At 39.1% G+C, this 18,362-nt stretch overlaps 1 protein-coding gene across 1 annotated transcript; it reads right to left on the bottom strand.

Annotated features, from left to right (window-relative positions):
• Window positions 1-513: 513 nt before the first annotated feature.
• LOC138871097 (uncharacterized) lies at window positions 514-2,048 on the bottom strand. The gene is made up of 2 exons (XM_070148952.1): window positions 1,884-2,048; window positions 514-1,107 (listed from the first exon to the last, which is right to left on the bottom strand). The coding sequence occupies exons 1-2, from the start codon at window positions 2,046-2,048 to the stop codon at window positions 514-516; spliced, it is 759 nt and encodes a 252-aa protein (XP_070005053.1).
• Between the last annotated feature and the right edge of the window lie 16,314 nt (window positions 2,049-18,362).

Here is an 18,362-nt window from a genome sequence, read left to right on the forward strand (position 1 = left end):
CTGAGTTCAGCTTCCTATATGATTCTTAAAGAAGGAATCTCTACCCCAGCTGGAATTACAGCTTCAGTACCGTAGACCAACATGTAGGGAGGTTCCCCGGTTGATGTGCGAACTGTGGTGTGGTATCCTAACAAAGCGATGGGTAGCTTCTGGTGCCATTATTTGTGGTTTTCTACCATCTTCCTTAGTATCTTCTTGATGTTTTTTTGGCGGCTTCTACAGCTCCGTTCATCTGAGGTCTGTAGGCTGTGGAATTCTTGTGCTTGATTTTGAAAGTTTCACACATATCTTTCACCAGATCACTGTTGATATTAGCGGCATTATTAGTAACAATGGACTCGGGAACTCCAAATCGGCAAATAATAGGATCTTTGACAAAGTCTGTGATGACTTTCTTGGTTACAGCTTTGTTAGATGCGGCCTCTACCATTTTGTGAAATAATCAATGGCCACTAGAATAAACCTGTGCCCATTTGAAGCAGTGGGCTCAATCGGACCAATGACATCGATTCCCTAGGCGGTGAATGGCCAAAGTGAGCTTGTTGCATTGAGTTCTTTCGGCGGCACTTTTATCATATCGGCATGTATCTGGCATTGGAAGCACTTGCGGACATACTGGATGCAATTTGTCTCCATGGTCATCCAAAAGTAACTGGCCCTAAGTATCTTCTTAGTCAAGACAAAACTATTCATGTGCGGGCCACAGGTCCCAGCATGTATATCCTCAAGCAATTTAGAAGCTTCTTTTGCGTCGACACATCTTAGCAGTCCCAAATCGGGAGTTCTTCTATACAGATTTCCTCCGCTGTGGAAGAAATGATTGGGCAATCTCCAGAATGTGCATTTCTGAGCGTGTTTTGCATACTCCAGATATTCTCCTTTTGCCAAATACTCTTTGATGTCATGGAACCAAGGTTTTCCATCTGTTTCTTCTTCAACATGGGCATAATACGCCAGCTGATTATGAATCTTCACTAGGATGGGATCAATGAAATTCCTGTTCGGATGATGTATCATAGATGACAAGGTGACCAATGCATCGACAAACTCATTATGAATTCTGAGCACATGTTGGAATTCTATTTTTGTGAACCTCTTTCTCAATTCCTGCACATGGTGCAGATATGGCAATATCTTGGAATTCTTGGTTGCCCACTCTCCTTGTACCTGGTGCATAAGCAAATCTGAATCACCGATTACCAGCAGCTTCTGAATGTTCATGTCAACTGCCATGTTGAGTCCTAGTATGCAGGCTTCATATTCTGCCATGTTGTTGGTGTAGGGAAATCTGAGTTTAGCGAATACCGGATAATGTTGACCTGTTTCTGGTACCAAAACTGCTCCAATGCCCACTCCTTTGAAATTTGCAACTCCGTCAAAGAACATCCTCCAACCGTCGTATGCTTCGGTAATGTCTTCACTACAAACGGCACTTCTTCATTAGGAAAATACATTTTAAAGGGCTCGTATTCTCCTCCCACCGGATTTTTAGCAAGATGATCTGCCAACGCTTGTCCTTTGACCGCCTTTTGAGTTACGTAGACGATATCAAATTCACTTAACAATATCTGCCATTTGGCCAACTTTCCAGTCGGCATGGGCTTCTGAAATATATACATCAAAGGTTCCATCCTGGATATGAGGTATGTAGTATAGGCACAGAAGTAATGCCTCAATTTTTGAGTTGTCCAGGTCAAAGCACAACAAGTGCATTCTAGCAGAGAGTACCGTGCTTCGTAAGGTGTGAACTTCTTACTCAAGTAATATATGGCTTGCTCCTTTCTCCCTGTCTCATCATGTTGTCCCAGAACACATCCGAAGGCTCCATCTAATACAGATAGATAGATTAGCAAAGGCTACCCCGGCTCTGGCGGGACCAGAACCTGTGGAGTGGACAGGTACTCCTTGATCTTGTCAAAAGCTTTCTGACAATCCTCGGTCCAACTTGTCTCGGCATCTTTCCTCAACATCTTGAAGATGGGTTCACATATGACTTTGGACTGTGCTTTGAAGCGACTGATATAATTGAGATGTCCTTGGAAGCTCATCACGTCATTTTTGCTCCTATGTGGCAGTAACTGCTGAATGGCTTTGACTATAGATGGATCCAGCTCGATCCGTTAATAACTGACAATGAATCCCAGTAACTTTCCTACTGGAACCTCGAATACACACTTTGCGAGGTTCAGTTTCAAGTTGTACCTCCTTAGCTTGTCAAAGAACTTTCTCAAGTCCGCTACTCTTGAATTTGATAATGACGTCGTCTACATACACCTCTATCTCCTTGTGTATCATATCATGAAAGATGGTTGTCATGGCTCTCATGTAAGTAGACCCATTATTCTTTAGACCAAATGGCATCATCTTGTAGCAGTATACTCCCAAGGTGTGATAAAAGCTGTTTTCTCCGTGTCTTCTTCATCCATCCAGATCTGGTGATAACCCGTGAAGCAATCTACAAAGGATTGGAGTTCATGCTTGGTTCAATTGTCGATCAAAATGTGTATGTTTGGTAGTGGAAAGTCATCATTGGGACTTGTTCTGTTTAAATCTCGATAGTCAACACATACCCTGACTTTCCCATCCTTCTTCGGAACTGGCACAATGTTAGCTAACCAGGTTGCGTACTCGACCACCCTAAGAACTTTGGCTTTGATCTTCTTGGTAACTTCCTCCTTGATTTTCAGGCTCATATCTGGTTTGAACTTTTTGAGTTTCTGCTTCACTGGCGAATACATGGGATTAGTAGGCAACTTGTGAGCCACTATGGATGTGCTCAAATCGGTCATGTCATCATACGACCATGCGAAAATGTCCTCATAATCTTTTAGGAAACGGATGTACTCTTCCTTCTCTGTTGGTGACAAATGAGTGCTGATGCGAGTCTCCTTGACGATATCGGTGTCCCTAAAATTTACTACTTCGGTTTCGTCCAGATTGGACTTAGGATTATTCTCAAAGATTTCAACTTCCTCGGGTATCTCATCTTCTTAATCTAAATCACTATTCTCATGTTACAATTGCCTCATTACATGTCACAATAACCGGTTCATTAGGAAAAGTAATAATAATGATGTAGAAAGAAAAAGTGTAGAAAATAGTAGTGAATAATGAAGAGTAAATGCATTTGATTAAAATTAAACAACATCCAAACAAGTGCAGCTCGATGAATCGAGCATTTATTTTGATACAAGTAAACCTTTAAATCAAAATTGTTGAAAATCTTAAGTGCCTAGAATGGCTATAGAAATAAAATCTGCCAAGCTACTCAGGGACTCGGCGGGCCCGGGAAGGTGTGGCGGTCCAGTTCCTGAGAACAACTCCATTCTTCATAGTTTGAATAGTGAGGCCTTCTTCCTCTTTCTCCTCAATTATGGCACTGCAGTCCATGTCTTCATACTCCAAGAACAGATTCTTTAACCCAACTAATGCATCCTCTTCTGCAGTTCCTCATATTATATCAGCTTGGTGAAAAACTTGATCTAGACGTGGCATTGGTTGCTCAAGAGGGTAATACGGTCCGTACCATGGAGGCGACCAATCATTGTATTCTTGCCATGTGTACTGATATCCAAGCCTAAAGGTAGTACCATGACCCTTCAGTCGTATTGGTTTAGTGATACCCTGGAGATTCTTTCCCAGCCCTTTGTTGGGCTCATACCCAGACCATGCCAAAATGCTTTCTATTTTACCGCTCAACCATTTATCTTTCTCCATGGAATTGGCACGTTCAATGTGATGATAGGTTTACCCTCCTAGCCTTCTCGTATGTCCAATGACCGGGATGGTTTGCCTGGTGTAAATGGGGTTACTCCCATCTCCATGAATGATCACCTCCTGACGATTCCATTCGAACTTCACGGCTTGATGTAATATGGAAGGCACGGACCCAGCGGCATGGATCCATGGTCGTCCTAACAGAAGATTATATAGGCCGGTATGTCATGCACTTGAAACTCGATGTCGAACCAAGTTGTCCCCATTTGCAAATAAAGGTTAATTACCCCGATCGTGGCTCTTTGAGACCCATCAAAAGCTTTCACATTCATGCTTCCTACCTGTGTTTCATGAAAACCTTTGTCCAACCTTTTCAGGGTGTCTAACAGACAAATATTGAGGCTCGAACCTCCGTCAACCAAAACCCTGGGAATGAATTTGTCTTCAAATTGTACTATAATATGCAATGCTCAGTTGTGATTCAATCCTTCAGGTGGTATCTCATCTTCGTGGAAGACAATCTTATGACTTTCCAGTACTTTCCCTACCATATTGGCCATGCTCAGTTGTGATTTAATCCTTCAGGTGGTAGCTCATCTTCGTGGAAGACGATCTTATGACTTTCCAGTACTTGCCCTACCATATTGGCCATCTCTCCACCGGTGATGATATTGGGTACATAAGCTTCACTCAGTACTTTCATTAAAGCATTCTTATACGCCTCTGAGATTTGCAACAGCGACAGGATGGATATCTGAGCTGGAGTTTTGATCAAATGATCGATGATGGAATACTCCTTTGCTTGTACTTTCCTCCACAGGTCATCTGGCCCTATTTCAATGACAGGTTGCCTGGTAGTGGTATCTTTGATTGGTTCTCCCAAATGTTTAGGTATGTAGACTCTTCCAGTCCTGGTCATTTCTTGTGCAGCATCGAATTCCTCAATTTTTTGTCTTTCCCTTTCACCGAGCTTCGGCAACGTAATCCCAGGGTATTGCTTTTGAGTCGAAAGGAGGTGTGGTTGACATTGTCACTGTGAAAGGTGTGACCACTTCTACTTCAAATGGAGCGGGGGTGGCCACAGGTGGAGCTACCTCTACCTCAAATGGGATCGGTGCAGCTACCTCGACCTCGATTGGTGACCGAGTCTGTACCACAATAGGAGTAAATGTGACTGCAACTTTAAAGTCATCGCCTTCTCGAATAAGCCCAATCGACCCCTTAGGGTCCCATTCTTCGTTCGTCTTTATCACATGTATCCCACCACCTCTATTATCAGGGACGGGGTTGTTGCGGACATTAGGTGAGACTTCCTTTGCATGTATGACCTTGTTGTCAATTAGCGTTTGTATCTTATCCTTCAATGTTCGACACTCATCAGTGGCGTGCCCCTTCATACCGCAGTGGTACGCACAAGCTTTATTCGGATTGACCCATTGGGATGGATTCTCTAATGTCATGGCAGGAATGGTACGCACCAGTGGCTTTCAACCTTTTATAAAGTTGGTCGATGGGTTCAACAGTGGCGGTGTATTGTCTGGATGTCTTGCGGTCGAAATTAGGTCTTCGTCTTAGAAATTTTGGCGAGTTGGAGGTGATTGGAAATGGGATGGTTGGGAGTTATAGGTGTGATAGACAGTGGCTGGTTGGGAATATTTGGGAGATAAAGACTGATATGTAGGTGGTGATGTTTGATATGTGGGTGGAGGTGTTTGATAGGTAAGTGGAGATTTTGGTCCCTGGGCCACCATTACTGCCCCAACGTCTCTCTTCTTTGATATACTTCTTGATTGTAACGCCTTGTTTGTGGCCTGTAATGGCTCAAAATTCGTTATCATCCCGCTTTTGATGCCTTACTCAATCCTTTCCCCAAGCTTCATGATATCGGAGAACTTATGGTTATCAATAACTATCAATATCTCATAATACTACGGATCCTACACTTTGACAAAGAATTTTTTCATCTGTTCCTCATCCAAAGATGGTCTGACCTTGGCCGCTTTCGACCTCCAACGAGTGGCATACTCGTGAAAGGTTTTGGTGGGTTTCTTCTTAAGACTCTGGATGTAGAAAACATCTGGCGCATTATCTGTGTTAAAGCTGAATCGGTCCATGAAATGGGACACCATACTCACCCAATTGAACCACTTCTTGGGATCCTGGCTTATATACCGGGACAGAGCATCTCCAGTAAGACTCCTCATAAAGCGTTTCATCCGGATTTTTTCATCCTTTCCGACCCCGACAAGCTTGTCACAATAGGTCCTCAAATGAATCCTGGGATCACCTGTGCTGTCAAACATCTCAAACTTGGGAGGTTTGTATCCCTCTGGCAGTTCTACATCTGGCTGTATGCATAGGTATTCATAGTTCAAACCTTCTATTCCTTTGCCGCCTTCGACACCTTGAACCCGACTTGTAAACTTCTTGAGTTCTTCAGCCATGTTCTTAATTAGCAAGTCCTTCTTGGAGGATTCCAGTGTATAGGAGATTGGTTGGATAGAGTGAGGTACGGTTTCTATGTATGTAGGGTTGCTTTGATGGGTGCCGGGGACTTGGGTGTAATGATGGTCATTGGTTGAGTTTTGAGGATTGGAAATGGGTTGTGGTGTGTTTTGGGAAGTGATAAGTGGAGGTTGGTGGGTACTGAATCGGTTGATGGTGATGTTGTGGAGGAGTTGGTACTGGTAAGGGATTGAGATTTTGGGGTGGGGTTACGTATTGATTAGGTGCAGGAGGATTTTGTGGGTGTTGGTTTTGTGTGTTTTGGGGAGATGCTGGGTTCTTTGTGTTTTGTTGGTTGATGTCGGGGACATTTAGAGTGAGTGATAAGTTTGCCAAGTTGTGGACCTGCTCAAGCTCTCCTTGTAGCTCTAATATCTTTTGTTCTAACCTCAAGACTAGATCATTTGGTGCCGGGGTACTATGGCCATCTGAACCTTCTGCGTTCTCAGCATTGTCCTTTTGAATACCACTTAAATCGTCCATTTTTTCTTTTCCTTTGCCTTTTGTGTTTCTTGGAGGTGGAGGAGGAGGAGGAGGTGGAGGGCCTATAGATCTGGTGTGATATGCTGATGATGCCATTATGAGCAAACCAACCTTAGGGGATAGGAATAAAGAATAAAGAAAAACAAAAAAGTAGACAAGTCAGTGAGGATTCTGAAATGTTTGCAGTATTTAAACACATATTGCGAGAATGTATTTGTGTCCTAATTTGGGAGCCTCATTGTGCCCGAGCTAGGCCTAGCGACAAGTAGATTTGGAGAACTTTAGATGCCAGTAAATACTTCATTTCATAATGTAAAAATAAACGAATCCCAAAATGACACTAAGACAATAGAAAAGTAAGTCACTACTGGCACTTGGCCTTATACATTTAGGAAAGCAAATAAATCTAACCTACTTGGTCCCAGAAGGACCTTCCCCAGATTTGATCTTCTTGACTCCATCATACAGGTTCCCCAGCTCGCGCAGACCCAACATCAGGTAGGCTCTGGCCAAATGTCCTCCTTCACTTCCTTCAGCATTCTAGCAATCCTCAATCCTCTTTATGACTTTACCCTCCAGCTCCACTAATCCTTTCTCCAGATATTCCAGCTTTCTGTTGGAAGTGATAGCCATCTCTTTCCACTCATCGATTAATCTCATGTTTTTTTGGTGTATTTTCCGGTGCTCATTCTTAGAGTCGTGGACCCTCTTGTGCAGCCTGTTGTATTTGACTTGAGCCTCAGCTTCTTCGTCTATGATCCTATTCCCTTGACCAGTTCCTAGCATCACCATCCCCTTTAGATTGTCCTCTAACCATGCTGGGTAGAGAGGTTCATACCCAGCACGATACCTGTCTGGCTCAATGATGTTCTTTTCCACAATGATCTTGTAGTGCCACATGTGCTGAGATTGGCACTTGTAAGGGACACCATCATTTTGAAAGCCTGCTCTGAAATGGCTCTTTTTGGCAATCATGGGTACAACTTGTTTCCTACCTGCTTGCGTCATGACTCGGATAGGGACATAAAGGTATATCCCTCTCAACCCAATAAGTGCCAAGTGTGGAGCATTCCTGGATCTGATGATGAATTCGTCTATTGGGAACCATTCAAACATCCATTGCCCCTGCTCCTCAGTCAGATTGTCAAAGAACTCTACCCACTCTTTGGCTCTTTCTGGCTGAGCAAACCTGTCCGAAATGTAAGTCATCCGCTTGGGGTGGCGGAAGGCAATATGGTCGTTCCAAGCCCTTTGCGGAAATTCTTGGTGATAATGACCTTCTGAATATGCTCTAATAACCACAACTACAACAGCAGATTACAACCCTCGAAATGTTTGATCCCCCTTTGATAGTGTTCCAGAGCCCTATAGATGTCGGTTATGATCATAGGGATTATAGTGTATGTTTGTCCATTGATCCCTTCCATCAGAGTTTTGGCTACCATGACCAACCTAGTATGGATTCTTTCCCTTTTCATTGGGAACACTATCAAGCCCAAGAAGCATACGATGAGCACGAACACTTTGCGGTAGATGTGTCCCAGAGAAGTGATAGAGAGCTCGTCGTGGAAGGTACAGTAGGACTAGCTATGGCCATATCTCTCATACAGGCATTCAAAGGGTATATAGGACTTCTCCAGGCATCCCAAGTCAGTATTTTTCTTCAACCCCATCATCGTTAGGAACCACTTACCAGTACGGTTCTCCGGTACCAACAGCCCACTATCCTAAGTCAATCCTGCAAGTCCCCTAATTTTCTCTAGGAGTGGAGTCATTTTTATGTCGTCGAAACGGAACATAGACCTTTCACTGTCCCAGAACAAAGTGGCAGCCTCGATCAACCTGTTGTTTGGTTGAATGTCTAGCAGGGAAGGCAAGTTACCCAGGTACTTTCTTACATGTTTCTTGTCACTTGAGGAAAGGTCCTCCCACTAATCTAGCAGTAATGGTGGAATGTTGCTAACCATACCGAATCTGGGGACCTCGTGCCTCGTTTTCTGCAAAAACAAAAAGGTTAGGCCCTTATCCCCCACCAGACTCGACTATTTATACATTCATGATTAGTATATTGGCATTTACTTCTCCAAATTAATGCATAGAATGTAGTTGTATCCATTGGGATTATGGAAACCTCGGTGCACTTTTGGATAAGGCTCGTCTTAAAGGATCATTATATGGACAACATATTAATCCGACTAGGTTTGACCATGATGCATGCACTATTTTAATCAGAGTAAGGTTACTATGGGGGTCTAGACTGGTACCCTCAAGCGAAAAACTTGAGGGGAAAAGGCATGGAACCATCGACTGCACCGCTGATCGACTAGTTTACCGCAAAAAAGCCTTTCCAATTTAAGGGTAATAAATAGGAAGAGCGCAACCACTGATCAAGTGTCGCTATAGGATTTAATACGCACGAGTGGAGTATGATGTAGAGCATGATATATGCGGCAATAAATATCATGTAGTCAATTATTTGCACGTAGGGAAAATAAATACAATATTTAAATAATTGAAAGATAGTTACGGAAAAAGAAAACAAGGAGACAAGTCAGTTTCAGAAGAAATAAAGAAATCATAAATGCTTGATAGCAATTAAATTCAGATAAGGGGAAAGAGTACATAGGATAAAGCATGCTTGGACTAATTCACAAAAGATAAGTTCGTTATGGTAAGAGCCTAAAGGTATCCCCAGTGAAGTCACCATGCTGTCGCGCCCCCTTTTTTCCCTCCACGGAGAGAAGTTCGGGTTTCGACATTCATGGGGGTAATAACTCATTTCCTTTTGGGATTTGGGTATTTTGAAGAGTTGCCACCTAACGGATTATGGTGCGTTAGAGCACCTAGAGCAATTAACAGTTAGACTAGTTTGAATTACCAGAGATTTAAGGTAAGTGCTTGAAATAACCTTAAGGGGAAGGTGCTAGGCACCCCTCGCGGTCCAAAATGGTGGGTCCTGGCCGAACTTATACTTATATGAATTAGTCCTTTTGACAAATAATAATTTTAAGACATACTTGCAAATAAAGGCATTGTATGACTCAAGTAACAAAAAGGAAAAGACTTGAACAAATTGCACATATATAGAGAAAAGTAAAGTTTAAACATCGGGAATTAGGAAAGTGAGGTCCTAGGTTGGTTAGCCTATAGGATCACCCCACACAATGCCCGGTAATCACTCCTAAATGAGGGGCTACACGTGACATTAGCGCATAGTCATCATATCCTTACTACCCAATTCTCTCTCTTGGTCATATCCTAAAGCATTCTAGCAACTTTGGAAGATATCTTATGTGTGAACTACCCTCCTCGTGGCCCTCCAGGTATTTAGGACCTCTAATTTTAGGTAGTTCTAGACCATCCTAAAGTTTTAAAGGATAAAAGTCTAGGCGGCAATCAAAAAAAATTAGGATTGCACTTAAAGGAGTAACAAATAAAGGCTCACATTTTACCTCCACAATCATAACAAACAAGTGCATGTCTCAAACAACAGTTTCAAGTATTTAAGAGAAAACCCTAAAACATGATATCTAAGTGAGCAGAAAGTATACAACATTGAATTAGGGCCGAAGTGTCAAAGACCTAGTGATTTTAGACCTATGAATGCGAGCAGTTTTAAAGCGCAGTTTTACAGTCACAGAGTTTTAATCGCCCTATAGGCTTGCCTAGGCGTAATAGTGATGTCCTATGAGCATGATATCTGTACTGATTAGGAATGTAGTAAAACAGTGAACAGTTTTTAAAACGAATAACTTGAGATCCTATAACCATGCTTTCTAGTGATATTAATAGAGGCAGCGTTTTAAAACTTATTAAAGAAATGGATAGATTAATTAATTAAGCCGATTGAGCATATATAAACACTAATTTGAACTGATTTATTTAACTGAACTGTTTTAAGTCCTGTAGACATGATCCCTAGTTAACCAAGGTAAAAAACGGACAACATTCATTTAACCAAAGTGAAACCCCCTATAGGCATGGTATCTATAGAGCTGATTTTAACCTCATAGGCATGATTCCTATTATTAAGCCATTTTTAGGTCCTATAGGCATGGTATCTAATTATTAAAAGCTAATTTTAATCCTATAGGCATAATCTCTATTATTAAAGTCATTTAGATCCTATAGACATGGTATCTAATTGTGGGGAAGTAAAGCAAACATACAAACACATTTGAATCAACACGATCCTATAGGCATGGTATCTACCAAATTTACCCAACATATATATAACTACCCACCTTTTTCACTAATAACCCGAATGTTTGTTTACAAAAATATTATTACAGACAAATAAATTAAATAAAAATACATAAATAAATAGGATTTAATCTATAAGGAGCCTGCAATAGGACCAAATGACTTCCAAGACTACAATAGCCTCAAATCCCCAAAGTTCCATAGCCAATTTCATGTCTAGGTGTGTTAGAGTTCCTTAAGGACTTCAAGCATCCTGGGCAGTGCTCACACCTAGACCTTTTCTCAAACAATAAATAATTTAGGTGCAGTGTGGAAAGGCCAGCTCCGACATGCCAGAGTTCAAAGAGATCTCAAGGCAGTACACATATCAGAGGGGCAGAACCTAGTATTCTAAGAGTGAAGTGAGAGTACTTGACATAGTTTTGAAAAGGTTTTGAATATAGTACAGAGATGACTTTAGAAGTAAAAAAGGTTTTTCAGAAATAGGAAATAGTTTGGTGGTAAAAGACAGTTTGAGAAGAGTACCAAAATAGCAGACAATCAATTGGTCATAAAAACGACATCCAGATTCAGAAAACAAATCTCACATGGGGATCTGATTGGGCACATAAGAGTCACATTGGGGTACATGGATAGGGTATAGAGGAAATATATAGTCAACCAGACTGCATAAACACTTAGGATCTTAGGGACTTCAGCAGGCGAGTCATGGACAGTAAGTAGTTAAGACATAGATCATAGTTGACATGTCTTGAACAGGATTAAACATACAGTTTAGACATGCTAGGTAAAGAAGTAAGAAGGAAAGAGTGCAGAATATAAAGCATACATTAAACAAGACAGAGTTTTAGACATGCTAGGCAAAGAAGTAATCATGAAAGAGTACAGAATACAAAGCATATATTGAATAGGACAGAGTTTAGACATGCTGAGCAAAGAAGTAAGCAGGAATACAAGTTGAATTCATAATTGATAAACTAGTGCAGGAATGAAACATATAGGGTTTGGATTTCAAAACTTAACTAGAGACATACCAGTTGAAGAGAAGGGTGCAGAATATAAAGCAAATGAAGTTCCAATATCTAGATTTGTCTTTCAGCCGGCTAGATTAGTGAGTAGCACAAGTAGCAGAAAAGAAAGAGAACTTTAGAGTGTAAGTGTGTTTTTTGTGAACTAATGTTTTATTTTTTTGAAGTAAGAATAGAAGAGTCCTTATATAGCAGTTCGAGGGTAGAGTTAATAAGGTAAAAGAATCAGAAATCAGCAATTATGGGTAAATCAGAATCCAATCGCATAAGGAGTTCATAATAGATTCCTTTAATTAGGGGCAATTAGCCAAACGGTAACAACAGGGGTTTAATTAAGGCAAAAAAGACCAAACCATACCAAATAAAGAATCAGTAGGAATCCCAAAGTTATACGGGCAAGCAATTAAGGCAGAGACGACCAATTAAGGTTATAAACAAGGAAACAAATAAAGTCTATGTATACCAATCTTTAACGGAGTAATCAATCAGCCAGAATTTCAAAGTAATCGATTTCTAGAAAGAATATATATCAATTCCCATAAATAGAAAAATAAACTAAGCAAAATTTCACAGAAACATAGAATTTAGACGAAAAATTAGGTTAGAACCCTAATAGGGCTCAGTTAGAGGGAAAATCACGAAAGAGTCAGTGGTCCCTTGAGGCGAGAATGGTCCCTGAATCAAGCTTAAAAAGGCGAGAAAGATACCCCATAGATCTGGAACATCCTAAAAAGGCGAGAAAGGGACCATTGATGCAAGCCAACTGACAGTGGTCCCTTGAGGATCCTGGGGATGGTAATTCCAACATGATAGAGGCTACTAGAGGCTTGTAAGGTGGTGGAAAACCACCACAGATAGCTATAGATGAGTGACAGTGAGGTTCTATTAGGGTTAGGTTTGAGACCGTTTGAAAAAGAGAGGAGTTTCAAGGCGGCGAATGGTGTAGAATGAAAGGGTTTTGGGGGGGGCGTCGTTTGGTTTATTTTAGGTAAGGGTGTTTGTGGCCGTTGATCTCTATGATCAACGGCCGAGATTGAAGGGGTTTTGGGGCCGGATTGGGTAGTAGGGTTTGGGCTGGGTAATTTGAATTAAAAATTGGGCTGGTTATTGGGTCGAGATAGGTCTAAAAATTGAAATAAAATAGGCCAGATTTTAAATAGCCACTTTAATAGCTACATAATTTGTAAAAATAGTAAATGAGTTCCAAAAAGTATTTTCATGTACTAAAATAATTTAAAATAGTTATTTAACATTTTAAAAATATCAAACACAAATTTATGCATCGATAATGTAATTATACGTTAATATGGGCTATTATTGCAAAGATGTGCAATTTAGCCTAAAAATAAAAATGCAATTATAAAAATGTAATATTTAAACAATTATGATGGCATAAATAATGAATTTAAATGACCAAATCATCACAAAAGTAATTTGAAGTATAATTATTGGATATTTTATAAATAAAAGAGAAGAAATAAATCGATTTAGAGCTTTTAAAAATTATAGAAAAATTATAAAAATGCTTATGTATGCTTATAATTGCATATGTGCTATTTTGAAAGTATATATATGTGTTAAAAAGATATGAGAAAAAATTGGGTACCAACACCTCGGAACACAATTTTGATTCCTAAAACAAGAGATGACCTTTAGGGTCATCACACTTACCAATACATGGGGTCGGTTGTACTAATACTGCACTCTGCACTTTTTGTGTAAATTTCGGTACCGGACATGTTGAGTAGCTTGAGGTTGTTGCCTTCAGTCCAAGGAGATCAAGATAGATCGAGTGGTGTTCGCTGAGCCTGAAATCCCCTCTCCCCGCTTTAGTTCGTTCTGTCTCTTCTATTTCGAGAACAGTTGTACTTATTTCAGACTTATATTTGTTGTAATCTTAGTCGTTTGTGGATTGTGATACCAGATCTATGGGGTATCTATGTAGTTGAGTTGTGGCACTGTTATATTACTTCCGCATTTCTTAGTTATTTTGTTTTTAACTAGTATCTATCCCTGTTTGGTTAATAAAAATAATAGTAAAACTGTAATTGTCAGCTTGCCTAGCTTTCACGAGTATGCGCCATCACGATTCCCGAAGGTGGATAATCCGGGTCATGACAAGTTGGTATCAAAGTTAGGTTGCCTAGGTCATACAATTCACAAACAAGCTAGGTACAGTCTGAGGGATTAGTACGGAGACGTCTGTACTTATCCCTAGAGGCTACAGAGTTTAGGAAAAACTTTATATCTATTCTTTCCTGTCGTGCGACTTGATTTCTCAATGCTAATTATAATTCCACTCTGTTCTTTCGCAGATGGTGAGAACACGTACCGCTTTATCATCTGACCAGCAGCTCGAGCCCCCAGTAGCAGCTCCTACGAGGGGAAGAGGTTGAGGCCGTGCTAGAGGCCGAGGCAGGGGTAGAGCTCAGCCCAGAGCTCGAGCAGGAGCACTAGTGGCGGAGCCTCAGGTAGAGTTTGCGGATGAGGTTCCGGCCCTGACCGTTCCAGCAGGGCCAGCTCAGGTTCCAGAGGGGTTCATCGCCACCCCGGTACTCCCGGATGCTCTGGTCCATCTAGTGAGCCTTATGGAGAGTGTCACTCAGGCAGGCATATTTCTTGTAGCACTAGCTATCTCTTAGGCTGGAAGAGGAGCCCAGACTCCTACTACTCGCACTTCGGAGTAGATGGCTCCCCAGTTTCAGACTCCAGCATCTCAGCCAGTTGGGTAGTTCTGCCAGGTGATGTGGCACACACCGGTAATGGATCATCTATGTCTGCTGATGCCTTGTGCAGTCTAGACAGGTTCACCAAGCTTTTTACTACTACATATGGCGGTATATATTTAGAGGACCCCCAAGATTATTTGGACGGTTGTCATGAGGTTCTGCGAAACATGGGGGTAGTGGAGACCAATGGGATCGACTTTGTTGCTTTTCGCTTGTTATGTTTGTCACACCTCCTTTTTTACCACCCGAGGGTAGGTATAAGGGAGTTTTTCCACTTTAAGTGACATTATTCGAAATGGGATTATTTTATTTTATTTCTCAGAGTCGCCACTTGGAATATTTTAATTGGTGTCCCAAGTCACCGGTTTATTTTTAAATCCCAAATCGAGGAAATTCGACTTTCCTTTTGAAGTCTGCGAACCAGAAATTCTAAGTAAGGAATTATGTTAATGCGGGAGAAGGTGTTAGGCATTTCCGGATTCCGTGGTTCTAGCATGGTCGTTTAAACTATTAAAATTGGCCTATTATCCGATTTATTACATGTTTTAGCCTATGGTGTATTTTTAACTTATTAAACCGCTTTTAATTATTTTTTAAATGTTTTTAGGAAAATTCAACGTTATTTAAAACATGCCTTGAACCACGCCACATGAAATGCACCCGCGGTTCGCGACGCGTTCTATTTAACATGGTTAAGAATGGAAATTGGGTCACATGAAATGTACACCCGAAATTAGTAATCAAAAGAAAATCAATTTAAAGAATGCGCCTAAAACAACTACGAAAGTTCAAATTAATAAAAAAATTTGCGAGGGCCATGGAAAATTCAATTGATGGCACACCTCAATTATCAAAGAGTTAGTATTAATTACATGAGGGCCATGAGTTATTTAATGAAAATGGCACACCTCAAATTGTCTATAAAAAAAGCTAACTAGTTTTGTAAGGGCCATGGGCTTAGGGGTTTTATTTGGCATGGCACGCCTCAAATTATTTCAAAGGGGTTTTGTTATTTGAAGTTGTTATGATCGGGTCACATGAAATGCACACCCGAATTGAGAATTATGTATCGTGGCCATGCCACGGGAACCGTACCCATAGCCACGATGATTTATTAATCGCGCCTGAAGTCAAACTACGATGTTTATAAGTATTTATTCTACATTACTTTGAGTTTAATGTGAAGGTCGTGATTTATTTAATTAAATATTTCAAAAAAAAAATGGAATTATATACTTAAAAATCATGTAAAGATTCTATAAAGTGTATGTCTTTGAGATTAATAAAAACTCCAATACTTAGAAAATTTAAGAATCTTAGTAAAAATTTGAAGAAAAATAAAATAAAATAAAATAAAATACTTAGAAAATTTAAGAAAAAAGACGAAATGAAAAAAGGAATTGCACGATCTTTCAAATATTGAATATCATATGCATATGCAACTCATGATAGTGTGTTAATTATCAAAGTTATTAAAAAAAAGTGGTAGATGAAAATTATTGAATTATTTTAACTAATTTAACATTTTTTTTAAAAAAAAAAATTCAACCCCTAAATTTTTCTATCTTTTACCAATCTAACATTTATAAATTTAAGATAATAAATATGTGAAAAACACAAGAAATAGTATAAATAAAAATAAACTTCATGGATCATATAAAATCTAAAGCAACAAATAAACTCATAACCCCACCACAAAACTTACCCACCAAATTAACACAAAATATTTAAACATGGCCACAATGGATGAATATATATATATATATATATAACCCAATCAATGAATATTTTTTTTTAAATTTTATTATTAAGAAGGATAACATGAAAATATTCAAAGAATGATACAACTTAACATATAACTTGTAAAACACATTTTAAATAGAACAATATTCATTAAGTGTAGTGTAAATTTATTCATGCAAGTACACAAAAATGGCAAATATTAGAACGGACCTTTGCTCAATATTTTCTAAATGTAAAAATGCAAATCGAGTTGGACACAACAAGCTATTGACTGAACCTTGAACCGGCAACGTCGACGGATTGAATTTCGTTACTCGACTGTAACTAAAACTCGAAGGAAAATGGGTTCATGCCACGAATTCTTATGGGTATTTTAGGGCTAATTTTGAGGTATTTAAAGAGCTAATTTTTGGTTTCTTTTTTATCTTAAACAAGATAATGACTTGATTTTTTGTTGTTGAAAGAAATAGGAAGAAAGAATGAAAATAGTAGAAATGCTATTTTTTTGCATAGAAGAAGAAAATATGTTTTCTCTCAATTCTCTCTCCTCTTCCGTTTCTCTTTTTTCCCCTCCATTCTTTTCAAAATTACTCTTCTATTTATAGGAAAGATTTTCGAAATGTTTCAGATTTTTTTTATAAATATTTTATTATTTTTTAATTAAAAGAAATCTCACTTACAATTTGCTTTTCTTTTTTTATAAAAAGAATTCCCACCTTTCTTTACTTTTATTTTTTAAATTCCAACTTTAATTACTTTTATCTTGTTTAAAATCCCACTTTTTTAATTTTTAAAAGAGAATTTCAGTTATTTTACTTTTCTTAAAAAAAAACAATCCACTTTCTTTTGCTTTTCTTTTAAAAATTCTACTTTATTTTACTTTAATTTCTTTTTTAATTTTCAGCTACCTTTACATTTATTTTTTAGTTCCAACTTTCTTTTACTTTTTATTTTTTAAAATTTTCACAAAACGTTACTTTTATTTTTTTAATTTTCCACTTTCTTTTACTTTTTAAAAGAGAATTGCACCTACTTTTACTTTTATTTTTTTCAATTCCATACTTCCCTTTTTCTTATTTTTTAAATCTCTCTCGAAAATAAAAATATATATAATATTTTTTCCGGATTTTTTTTATTATTTTAAAATAAAATTTTGTATTTTTACCCTATAATAAAAAGTGTAACAAAGCTAAAAATTGTAGATTAAAGCCCCTAAAATATTTACATCAAAGAAGTGACAAAAAATTAAATATTGTCAAAAATTAGGTGCTCGCAGCTGCCCCTCTTTGCTTGGAAACATGAAGAGTTTTCAAACAAAGATAAGGTGACCATGTGACTAATTTTTGAACATATCTTTATTTAAAAGAGAAGAAATAAGGATAAGAGAAGAGAGAAAGGGTGCAACTGAGTCTTGGTTTTGGACAGCCTACATATCCCGGGTTATAGGGGAATCAGGTCGCGGGTAGTTCAAGAAAAATGATGGAATGATGAGTTGAGGAGTCGAGTGAGGTTCGGTCGAGGCTCCGGTCTGCGATCCTGTTATTATATAAAAAATCAAAAAGGAACTAAACAAGCCTATCAACTATGAGATACAAGATTCATATCTATGAACCTTCTGAAGCTTGATCTTGAGTCTTGGATGGTTCTTCCGGCAAACTCTGATCTGAATCTTGATGCTCGTTAGCTGCAACCGCTGGTTCATTCTTCTCCAACTTTTCGGATCAAGGCGGGACATGCAAAACTTGTGACGTCAATCATATCTTGGGCAATCCGCATCTTTTCTCTGCTTCTACACTTAGAGTTCAACTTCTTTTCTTGTTCCTCTTTTCTTTTATTTGGATCGAGAATTCTTCTTTCGGTCGCCTCAAAACTTGTGCCTCAAGGTAATAAAACCTGTTCAGACACCAAAACAAACAACGAACAAAATTTTTCTACCCCAGTTTTCACTAGAAAA

This window comes from Nicotiana sylvestris, chromosome 6 (assembly GCF_000393655.2).
Source record: "Nicotiana sylvestris chromosome 6, ASM39365v2, whole genome shotgun sequence".
NCBI lineage: Eukaryota > Viridiplantae > Streptophyta > Magnoliopsida > Solanales > Solanaceae > Nicotiana > Nicotiana sylvestris.